The sequence below is a fragment of the Quercus robur genome, chromosome 8 (genome assembly GCF_932294415.1).
Source record: "Quercus robur chromosome 8, dhQueRobu3.1, whole genome shotgun sequence".
NCBI lineage: Eukaryota > Viridiplantae > Streptophyta > Magnoliopsida > Fagales > Fagaceae > Quercus > Quercus robur.
In genome coordinates, this window is record NC_065541.1 from 34489395 (window position 1) to 34501482 (window position 12088).

Consider the following 12088-nt stretch of genomic DNA (forward strand, 5'->3'; position numbering starts at 1 on the left):
CTTCCATGTGGCTGATTTCTTAAGAGGAGACATCTGCAAAACAAACACAAACACAAACACAAAGAAACAAAGACAAAAACAAACGAGGAACCAAACTTGATTAGATATGAGTTAGTCCACAAACTGAAAGTCCTAAAAAGAACATAAAAACATAAAACCTAAAAATACAAGACCATGTTTTAAGTGCTAAACATGTAACAATACTTATCTAGCATGGTGAAGTGCAAAACATGTCAAGTGATCAAGTGTGCATCTGGTGTGCATGTGTGATGCATGAGCAAAACATGATAAAGCATCCATAGGGCAAAGTGTGTAAAACATACAACCAATGTTTAAAACATGTTAAGAATGTAAAAACATATTAATCCCCAAAGTTTGGTACTCATTAGAGTCCAAAACAACAACAAAATGCCATTTGGGCATTTCATCAAACACATAGTGTGCATACAAACCACTAACATGTAAAACAATGCATGAACATGTTGAAATCTTGCCTAGATACATGTTAAAATGCTACTTGGGGCTAACACAAACACAAACAAACACAATGGGACACAACCCAATCAAGAAATTTAAAGAGATTTGCAAGAAAATTAAGTTTTTCCCAACCCTTTCAAAAATAACTCAACCCTAGAAATCCTAGAATCTAAGGCTTAATCGAAGGATTTAAAAGTAAAAAGATGTTAAAACATACCTTAGATGAGTCTTAGGAGGGATTGATCTTGAGTTTTGGGTGAGTTTTTGAGAGAAAATGTGTTTTGGGTTGAGAGAGGCACGGAGGAGGCAAAATGAGTATGTTTGAAAAATGTCACTATTTGGTTTTAAAAATTGCAGAATCGCTCATTTTACAAGTAAGCTTCTCGTGATGTTACTCGCAAAATGGCCACTGAAGCACATTGACAGATTTCGCCGGTATCCCTTACTTGCGAGCTAGTCGCGAAAGTCTCTGTCTGAATTTCAATGATGTCTAAATTTTGCCATCCTCAATTTCACGAGTAGGGCTTGCTCGCGACTTACTCACGAAAATGACTCAGGAAGAGTTTTTGAGCAAAAAGGAAATAGACTATTTGGACAAAACTCTAAATACACAAAATCATAAAAACACTTTCAAAAACAGATAAAATATTTAAAAATCTTTTTGGGATTGATCATCAAGCAATTGAGTATACACATTACATTTGAACACGTATAATCACACAAATGAAATAAGCATTTATTGAACATTAGACTTGTGTGTTGTGTTGGGCTTTGTGAAGCTTAGTTATGCTTGATTTGGTTGACAACTCGACCTGACCCGAATAATGTTGCGTGGTTTTTAATGAGAGATTTTCTGAGGCTTAGTCCATGGAGTAGAGGCTTGGGCCGACAGGCCCAAGTCGTAGCACTCATGGACAATGTGTTTTGGTGATTAGGGTTTTGTGGTTGTAGTTTTTGAGAGAGAGAAAAACTGTACTGCCACACTTCGTATTTTTTCTCTGATAATAGTGAAATCCTTGCAACTCTGTGGACGTAGGCAAATTGTCGAACCACGTAAATATTGTCTTGTGCGTGTGATTGTTTTTCTTTGGCATGTGTTTTCTCTATTTTTGTTTTTCACAGGTTGGGAATTTCGGGTTAATTCCGTACATGTTGTATGTGTGGATTAAGTATAAACTAGTCTATAGTCTAGTATGAATCTTCAATGATCAATTCAATCATGCACAACTAGTACGATGTCAAGTGACCTATCTCATTTGTAGAAATGAACATATATGACTCCTCACCAATGAGTTTACATTTTGATTGAAAACTTTTCCTTTGGCTTCCATTTTTCATACTTTTAATCAAATACAACTCAAATTTTTGAGAAGCGATGCCATAAACTTTTTGATGAATTTTTGACAATAGAGCTTTTGGTTTTGGCACCATACATTTTAATACAAATTTGCTCCACCTTTTCCTAGTCAAATTAGTTTTCAAAACAAGGCTTTTTCAGCTCTTTTCTCTTTATAGAGATAGACAATTGTAAAGCTCTTTAAAAAAGAAAAAAAATAATGTAAGGAGATATATAAGCACAAGTCTACTCATATATCAAGATCAAGCAAGACTATTGACCAATCATTCACAATAAACTTGAAAATCTATTTGCAACAATCAAATGTAGATTTCTAGATGATGCTCATACTTAGAAAATGTGCATACATAACAAGATAAGCTCGTAAATGCACTACGCCTTTAGTACAAAGGTACTAGGCCAAACTCACATGTGATATACACAACACAAGTGATCAAACCTTTTGAGATTTTTCACTTTTTATGGGTTTTTGAATTTTTCAACATACTCAAAAATAAAACAAACAAAGTAAGATCAACAAAATCAAGGTAAACAACAAAACCTTTTAAAAGAAACATGCTAAAAACGAAAGCAATAACACAAGAAGATTGCATATGTCATGATTCATGAAACTATAACCCTAATATGTTGGAGGTATTAATGCATGAGCTTAGTGAGTGATCATGCATGTGTACCCTTCTTCACCCATACTATACGAGTGTTTTGGGTGAGATCCCTAGATGGAGGGGTGCGACCGACATAACTCTCAAATCTCAGGGTGAAGCTAGCAAGGCATGATGAAATTTTCTTCAACATTTCCATAACATCTCCAATGAGCTGTCCCTCATTTTCCCCTTTAACTTAAATTCCCTTTGGCATTCTTCTTGAGTTGTCTTGGCCATGCAAAGAATCAGCCCTCTTGAGTGCCTGAAGCTTGAAGCAATTTGGTCTTGTGTGCCCTCGCACGCCACAATGATGATAAAAATGCTTCACTTGAGGTCTCCTTTGACTTTTGGGTAATGACTTCCCTTTTTCCTTTGGTTTTGTACCAATGTTTCTCTTTGCAACAACAGAGGTCTCAATCTTGGGCTTCTCCACTATAGGCTTTTCTACATTCTTTGCCGACACAAACTTCACTTCCTTCTTAGGCCCGCTGCTTGAGCTTCCTTCACCGGTATAGCCTAAACCGGTCTTGTCATTTGAAGATTTTTGAGAAGAAAGCACACTGTCAAGCTTCTTGTTAGAAATGCGCTCCACTTTGACATTTGCTTGGATTATTTCAAGCTCAAGGAACTTGATTTTAGAATATGCATTCAACAACTCTTTCTTTAGCTCTTTAACTTCACATTTAGCTTCCTCAAGTTGCACAAGTGTGGATTTATTCTTTTCTTCAATTTACTCATCTTTCTAACCGCATTCTTTGCAACCTTGTCATATTTGCCACAATCTTCAAGCAATGCATCATACACTTCTTGAAGGTTCTTCTCGCCTTCGTTAAGACACACATCTTCATCTTCTGACTCTTCAACTTCTTCACCTTCGAAGTGTACACCAAGCTCATCAACCAAGTCACTCAAATCATCTCTAGAGTTAACTGCAATGATTGCCATGAAGACTGAATAGTTTCCCTCACTATCACACTTTCCTTCCACATCAGAATTTGAACTTTCTAAATCACTAAGCGTAGTGGCAAACACTTTACCCTTTCCTCTCAAATAGTTTGGACATTCTTTCTTGAAATGTCCATGACTATTGCATTCATAGCACACAATTCCTTGAGTGGATGGATAATCTTTCCCATCCTTCTTCTTGAACTCCCTCTTGTCATTCTTTGAGGATGAGAATTTTCCTTTGCTAGACAACTTCCCATTATTCTTTATCTTGAGAAACTTCCGGAAGTTTTTTGCAAGAAATGCCAAATCCTTCTCTACATTGTCTTCATTAGAGGAGTCACTCAATTGCTTATTTATAGTTTTGAGAGCAAGGGATTTGCTAGATTTGTGAGAAGGCAGTCCGAGCTCATATGTTTGAAGAGATCCAATGAGTTCTTGAATCTTTATCTCATCCTAATCTTTTCTCTCCTTTATGGCTGTGACCTTAGCCCAGAAGCTTTCGGGTAAGAATCTCAAAATCTTCCTCACCACCTTAGCATCTTCAATCTTCTCCCCAAGATTGAGCTTGGCAATCACTATCTCATTGAGTCTCCTATAGAAGGAATCAAATGACTCATCGTCACTCATCTTTACTTCTTCAAACCAAGTAGTGAGCATTTGAAGCTTAGTGTCCTTGACCTTCTTGGTACCTTTATAGGTTGTCTCAAGAATAGTCCACACCTCTTTGGTGGTCTTTATATGTGAAATCCTGTGAAACTCATCAGTAGAAGCACCACAAAAAATAGCAGTAATTGCTTTGCTATTGGCATTTGCCAAAGCAAAAGCAGCCTTATCCCATTCAGATTTGGCAGTAGTGGGTCTTACATACCCATTCTTAACAGAATCCTACACCATCTCATCAATGGCACAAAGAAAAGCATGCATACGTACTTTCCAAAAAGCATAGTTACTCCCATCAAAGTATAAAAAAGCATTGAGAGATTGAGATCTACCCATCTCACTTGGGGTCTAGGATCACACTAGGATGATGAAATACGATAAATGTACCTACTCTGATACCAATTGAAAGTTCGGATTTGTGCTAAAACCCAAGAGCTTGTTCAGACCCCCAAAAAAAATTACGGCTAGATTGCTTTTATTCTAAATTAAACTCAGTGTGGAACAAGAGTAAATAAAACACAATCATCGAATCTACTCTAGTGCATACACATAAACAATAAACAATAAAAATAAAGTACAAGAGTAAGGGAAGAGAGATGCAAAACAAGAAAACACCAAGACGTGTTATTGAAGAGAAAATCGAAGAACTCGGCGAAAAACCTCTCGGTGACCCTCTAAGCAGAAATTGATCCACTAGAGAATAAAGTTGGAGTACACAAATAACAAAAGACCCTTCAAGCCTAGTCTATCCCATGTACTTGAGCCCTCTAAGCTCTTGCTACCAACTGACTTCTCGGAGCCTTGTTTTCTCTAGCTTTCTGGAACCCGCAATTCAACCCGATTGCATCCGCCACTGAATGGCTCCTTCCAATGCTTCCCAACAGCACCAAATTCTCACTTTACACTTAGAATGGGTGTGGTAAGTGTTTAGGCTAGCAACCTCTTAAGGATATGGAGATGGAGAGGTAGGAGTTGAGAAAAAGCACAAGGAAATGTGTAGATGATTGTGGGTATAACAATCTCTAACTCTCAAGTGTATTTTCTAGGGTTTTCTCTCTAAAAAGCACTCCTTACAATTTGTGAGTAATAAGAGTCTATATAGTGTGGGTAAAGACTTGGTAAAGCAAGACATAACTTTTTGCCAAATAGAAAGTTTCACAAGTACTTCGCAGGATGGCCTTTCCCGCGAAATACTTGTGAAAATCTCCAACCTGGCATGACTCTTCATCTTCCAGTCATGTGCTCTACATGTGGCTCTTTCATGGGTAAGCTTCTCGCGAGACATTCGCGAAATTCATTTGTTCATCCTTTTAAGCTTGAGTCTTCACACTCTTTCACACTCATCCTTTACAATTTGAAACCCACATACATACAGGGAAATATGATTGAAGAAATTACAATCAAATTTGGCACGAAATTAAAGCCAACACAAAATAGTTGTAAATCACAACTTTACAGACTTCAATTAGAGTATAATTTTGCGTCATGTATCACATCTAACCCAAGTTTTTAAATTTAGTGTAAAAATTGGATTTCAATTAGAGTTTAATTTTGCGCCATGTGTCCCATCTAATCTAACATTTTTAAATTTTTACGTTAAGTGAGTTATTTTAGTGTTAAAAACGAGAAGTCAAATATAAATATACTTACGTAAAATATATATATATACACCAAAGCTTAGAGAAAATTTGATCAAAATTAAAATTAGATTTTGCCTTTGTTGGCTTTTCATACAAATTAAATTGTTTAGATTTTTGCAGGTTTTTTTTTTTTTTTTGAACTAATGAGTGTATTTTATTTTTATATTGTTTCTATTTACATATTTTGTATATGAATATCTTGAACATAACAAACTGTAATTGAGCTAAACGATCCCATAAACCTATCCCTATTCAATTTAGGAGATACTATTGAACCGATTTATTCTTTTATTTTGTGTTGTATTTAGTAGAATTTCACGGACAGTGATAGTGAATTAATATTTTATATGTAGTATCCAATAGTGATTTTCAAAATTATATACATAACAACAGTGTAATGAGAAACTTGGTATAACCAATATTGTTAGGGTCATATTTTATGTAATTGGCTAATCTTTTGACAAAATGCACTTTACTTGTAATTGGGTATATCTAAGATGAGTTTAATTCATCAAGATATATGTTGTTCAATCATATCAAGTGTTCGTATTAAAAGACATGAAGATTGGTCATAGAAAAAAGTGAAGAAAAGATGTTCATTAAGTCTCGACAGATGCCTGCTATGGAGACTTATTGTGAAGCTCGATAGATAGCTCGACAGCAGCTTGATCTATCAAGATTTATGATTTTCAATTTTCCAGATCTGAAATTCGACCCAGGCTTATGTATTTGTTTAGGGTTTCTTTTCTTAAAACTCTAGATTTATATTAGGCTTATTTTAAGAGCTGTCACACACGGATACAGAGATCGAGAGATTTATTTTCTCTGTAACAAACTACTACGTTTGTATGCCATAGGTTTTTTTAACCAAGTGCTTCTTGATCTTTATTATTGATGAAGTGAAGAACTTTGCAGTCAACAATATCATTCAAAGTTGTTGGAGTTAATCACGTATTAGAATCCATGCAAAGGGTTGGTCACAAATTGGAAATTTGTGCATCAAGAGAAAGAAGGCTATTACAAGATCAAGTCTAATTGGGTATTGGAGCAAAGGTTCAACTGTAGATTGGTATTTCGGGATAGGCTAGGGTAGTTGGTAAGATTCTTTATACTTGTAACCACTTGATTGTTGATTAATAGATTATTAAGAGTAATGATCTTAAAATCACCCAGTGGAGTTTTTGCCTTGTGAGAGGTTTTCCCCATTTGTCAACAAAATCACCGTGTTAATTTAATTTTTGCTGCATTTAGTTTACTTAGTGATTTGTTGGGGCCTTCATGATTTGCATGCAATTGAACCTAATTAATCAACTTGGGTAATTTAATTAATTAACCAGGGTTAAGCTATCTTGACCCAACAAGTGGTATCAGAATGGGCACACTCTGATTAGGTTTTAATCATTGCTGTGTGATCCATTGACCCCTGTTGTCATGGAATTAAATTGCATGAAAAGATCTTTTTCTTCAAATATCTTCTGTGTTTCTAACATTGATATGCTCAAGTTTCTCAGGACATGCAAGTCAAAAAGATATTTGAAATTAATCCTGATGATTGTTGAAAAAGGTATATCTGTGAGGAGAAAAAAACTAGATTGTCTTAAAATGTATCTTCATAAAGGTGTACACCTCATAAGGGCAAGGGTAAAACCACTTGGTGATCAAATCAAAGAAAAGACCATGCCTTATGATATGACAAATAAGCACAAAATATGCTTTATGATGCACTCTACTTTCAAGGTGATGAACAAATGTATATGGTATCTCGATAGTGGTTGCTCAAGACACATGACTGGAGACCGCACTCTCTTTAAGACTTTTGAATCCAAGAAAGGTGGTAATGTCACTTTTGGTGATGGAAGCAAATCTCAAATAAAGGGTAAGGGAATCATATCTCTATGAGGGCTACCGAACATTGCAAATGTGTTGTACGTGGAAGGGTTGAGAGTGAATCTACTAAGCATAAGTCAGATTTATGATCAAAACTTTATGGTGCTGTTTTCAAAAGGAAAATGTCTGCTATTAAATGAGTTAGGTGAGCAACTCATAAGTGAGATTTGGACATTGGATAATTGCTATGGTCTAGTTCCTGATGCTGAGATTGTGTGTAATAGCAATTGAATGCCAAATGAAGACTTATGGCATCAGGGGATAGGGCATGCCAACTACAAGCAATTGTCAATTATGTCAAAGAATGAAGCCGTTCTAGGGATGCTTAAACTCGGTAAAGTGGTAAATACTGTTTGTGGATTGTGTTAACTTGGAAAACAATCAAAAGCTCAACATCATGACACTCTGACCACTACCACTACAAAGGCTCTCGAGCTTCTCCACATTGACCTTATGGGTCCAACTAGAACGAAGTCTCTTGGAGGAAAGAAATACATCATGGTGGTGGTAGATGACTTCATTAGATTCACTTGGGTCATTTTGCTATGATCAAAGTCCGAAGCTCCTCAACACATAGAGACATTGTGTAAAAGGTTGCAAACTGATTAAAAAAAAAAAAAACTGAAAGTTAATCGAATTCGAAGTGATCATGGCAAAGAATTTAAGAACTCTTAAATGGAGTCCTTTTGCACAGAGGCTAGCATAGCTCAAGAATTCTCGGCCCCTATCACTCCTCAAAAGAATGGTGTAGTTGAAATGAAGGATAAAGTCATTCAAGAGATGGCCAAAGCTATGATACATAATAAGGATATGGCAAAAGACCTATGGGGCGAGGTGATTAACATTGCATGTCATATTTTGAATCAGGTGTACTTTAGACTAGGCACAAAGAAGACTCCATATAAGCTGTGGAAAGGAATGAAACCAAATGTAAAATACGTCAGAATATTTGGTAGCACTTGTTTCATTCTAAAGGACAAAGAGAATGTGGGAAAGTTTGACACCCGAAGCGATGAAGGGATCTTTCTTGGATATTCCTCCACTAGCAAAGCTTACAGGGTGCTAAACAAAAGAACTAGAAAGGTCATGAAAACTGTTAATGTTGTGATTGATGAAGCATCAACTTCCAAGTCTTCAAAAGATGTTGATCAACTACCCAAGTCCATCCTCCTTCTGACTCCTGAAGTTGATCAAGAAGTAGGTGATCAAGATCCTCCTTCTCCAGCCTCACCTTGTGTGATACAGACCTCATAAGATGCTTCTACATCAGCTTAACCTAATGATCATATGGAAAATGAACCCTCATCCAGAATCAAACTGAATCATCCTCCAGAAGTAATCATGGGAAACATAAATGAACTTACCTTGCGAAAGTGTATTGTTGATAAATATATGGCTAACTTTGTTTCTTATTCATATTACTTGTCTCAAGTTGAACCTGCCAAGGTTGAAGATGCTCTTCAAGATGAAAGTTGGGTAGAAGCCATGCATGATGAACTTCATCAGTTTCAGAGAAATGATGTCTGGACTCTAGTACTTAGATCGGAAGGAGTAAATATCATTGGCACCAAATGGATATTTCGCAATAAGACTAATGAGGAAGGGAACATCATTCGCAACAAAGCTAGACTTGTAGCTCAAGGCAACACTCAAGTTGAAGGAGTAAACCTTGATGAAAATTTTGCTCCTGTTATTTGCATTAAGTCCGTACGAGTCTTACTTTCTTTGGCCTGTCACTTGAAACTTAAGTTATATCAAATGAATGTGAAAAGTGCTTTTCTGAATGGATTTCTTAAAGAGGAAGTCTGCGTTGCACAACCAAAAGGATTTGTTGATCCTCACTTTCCAAATCATGTGCTCTATCTTAAGAAGGCACTCTATGGATTGAAGCAGGCACCTAGAGTATGGTATGATCATCTCACTAAATATTTGATGTCCAATGGATTTTCAAGAGGACAAGCTGATCGAACATTGTTCATCAAGAAAGTTGAAGGAGAACTTGTTGTAGCTCAAGTTTATGTGGATGATATCATCTTCGGATCTACAAAAGATGACCTTGCTCATTCCTTCTCAAGCATGATGCAAACTAAATTCAAGATGAGCATGATTGGAGAATTGAACTACTTCCTTGGTTTGCAAATTCGTCAAAGCGACTCAAGTATTTTCATCTCTCAATCTAAGTATGCTAAAAATCTTGTGAAGAAGTTTGGTCTAGAGTCTGCTAGTCCTGTTTGAACTCTTATGAGTCCAAATGTGAAACTTAGTGTTGACCTGCTAGGAAAGAGTGTTGATCCATCTCTCTATAGCAGACCTGACATTAGTTATAGTATAGGAGTGTGTGCTAGATACCAAGCTAATCCTAAAGAATCTCACATTATTGTGGTAAAGCATATCATCAAATACGTTAAATCCATAAGTAATTTTGTAGTCTGGTATGATAAGGACACTAATGATGTGTTAGCTAGATATTCTGATGCAGACTGGGTAGGGAACACTATAACAAAATGTATTTTTAGTGACGAAAATTAGTGAGGAAATATTTTTCGTCGCTAAAAATACAGCTTTAGTGATGAAATATGAATTTCGTCACTAATAATGAAAAAAATTATAACATTTAGTGACGAAAAATAAATTTCATCACTAATGTGATCTAAAAAGTAGGCACCAGTGGAGGGAAACTTTGGCGCGAGTTTAATTAATCTATAGTGACGAAATATTTCGTCTCTAAAAGTTGAAATTTTTAGTGACGAAATTTTTCGTCACTGTAGGTACTACTATGGATAGTATTAGTGACGAAAATCTTTTCGTCACTATAAGGAAGAATTAGCGACGAAAAAAATTCGACACTAAAAATAATAATAGGTTTGCACTTATATGTTTTTAGTGACGAAATCACAATTTGTCACTAAAAGTATGATTTAGTGACGAAATATGAATTTCGTCTCTAAAAATCTTAACAAAGCCCAGTCTTTAGTAACGAAACTGGAATTTGTCACTAAAGACTTATAAGCCTAATTTCAATACCTAGCACACCCAAAAAAAAACCAAGAGCCACAAAATACATTTCAATAGTAAAAAAAAAAACCCCAACGCTTCAGTTCTTCAGCTCCAAATCGCCAAAAACCCCAACGCTTCAAAAAATACATTTCAACGTTGCAAATGGTTAAACTCCAAATCGCCGACGACTCCAACCACCGTTGCCGTTGAGCTCAACCGTCACGATTAAACTCAACGGCGACGCTTCAGCTGTTGCCGTTGAGCTCAGTCGTTGCAAATAAACCGTCGTCGTTCCAAATCCCACTCCAAATCGTTGACGATTCCAACCCACACCGATACCCACTCCAAATCGCACCGGCGACCCTTCGCATTCCTTCGAACCGGCGACCATTCGACTTCCGCCGTTGGCGCCGACGTGACGCTTAAGCGTTGCCATTGGCGATTGGCGCCGATCACGACGCTTAAGCGTCGCCGTTGGTGATCGACGTCGATCGCGACGCTTAAGCGTCGCCATTGGCATCGATAGCGACGCTTTCTTTTGTTGTTGGTTTCGTGGCAATCTACGCCGCACCCTTTTCGTTGAACCATGTGACTTTTGTGAGGGACGTGTTTTTTTACTTGGTGGCAGCATTGTTTTTTTTCCATGTGTATCTTAGTGCCGAGATTTTTTTGTGGTGGGCTGTTAGGTTTGTTGGGTTTTATGTGTTTTTTGTTGAGATTGTGTTTTGGATGGATTTTGGATTGGGTGGAGGGAGGAGGAAGATTGGGGCTGTGGTGGGTTTGGTTGGGGAAGGTGAGGTGGAGAAGGGTTTGGTTGAACAAGACTGCGAGATCGGAGAGGTTTCGAGGAATTTGGAGGAAGTGAAGCCGAGGTTCGGGTTCTGTCGAGCTCTTGGAATGGTATGTTTGAGATGCAAGTTGTGTTTTTGTTGGAATGCTTTTAAAGTTTATGTATATTTTTGGTGTTCTATGTGTTTACAGTTTGCTAGTTTATTTCCATGAGAATGAGCTTAATTTAGTATTCATGTGTCAATAGGAAGATGGTTTTGGGGAATTAGATCGGATTTTATAATCTATATAGCTACATCATGACAAACTTGATGCCAATTGTCTTTTATAGTATTCATGTTATAGGCATTTATTGTATCCATAAGAAAAGACTTGAACTTGTATTGGTTTTTTTTTTTTTTTTTTTTTTGGTTGTTAATCTTATAATTTTTTTACTTTATGCCGTTGTTTAGCACAATACTTCCATAGTTCCATTAGGAAACCTCTTCAGGGTAGTCGTTTCATTTTTCTCCTCTTTTTAGTAGCTTGAGTGCAATAAGCAATTTATTTCTGTGTATGTAATCTTGCAATACTATTAAAATAGAGAAAGAACTGTTTAACAGCTTGTTCACTTGATATACAAATGATTGAAAATGATCTGAATCTTTTAGTCTCTCACTCGCAACTATTACATGTGTTTATACATACAT

General features: G+C 36.5%; 1 protein-coding gene across 1 annotated transcript; it reads right to left on the reverse strand.

The window, feature by feature from the left end:
- Window positions 1–2674: 2674 nt before the first annotated feature.
- On the reverse strand, window positions 2675–4422 carry LOC126696202 (uncharacterized). The gene is made up of 4 exons (XM_050392978.1): window positions 4357–4422; window positions 3910–4311; window positions 3226–3774; window positions 2675–3106 (listed from the first exon to the last, which is right to left on the reverse strand). Exons 1-4 carry the CDS (start codon window positions 4420–4422, stop codon window positions 2675–2677), a joined length of 1449 nt encoding a protein of 482 aa, XP_050248935.1.
- Between the last annotated feature and the right edge of the window lie 7666 nt (window positions 4423–12088).

Excerpts from the sequence above, each read along its gene's own strand:
- LOC126696202 (XM_050392978.1), bottom strand. The coding sequence starts at position 4,422 with ATGGGTAGATCTCAATCTCTCAATGCTTTTTTATACTTTGATGGGAGT. Across the intron at positions 4,312-4,356 it reads GTAACTATGCTTTTTGGAAA|GATTCTGTTAAGAATGGGTA; the intron begins GTACGTATGCAT and ends GAGATGGTGTAG. Across the intron at positions 3,107-3,225 it reads ACAAGGTTGCAAAGAATGCG|TTCCTTGAGCTTGAAATAAT; the intron begins GTTAGAAAGATG and ends TCTAAAATCAAG.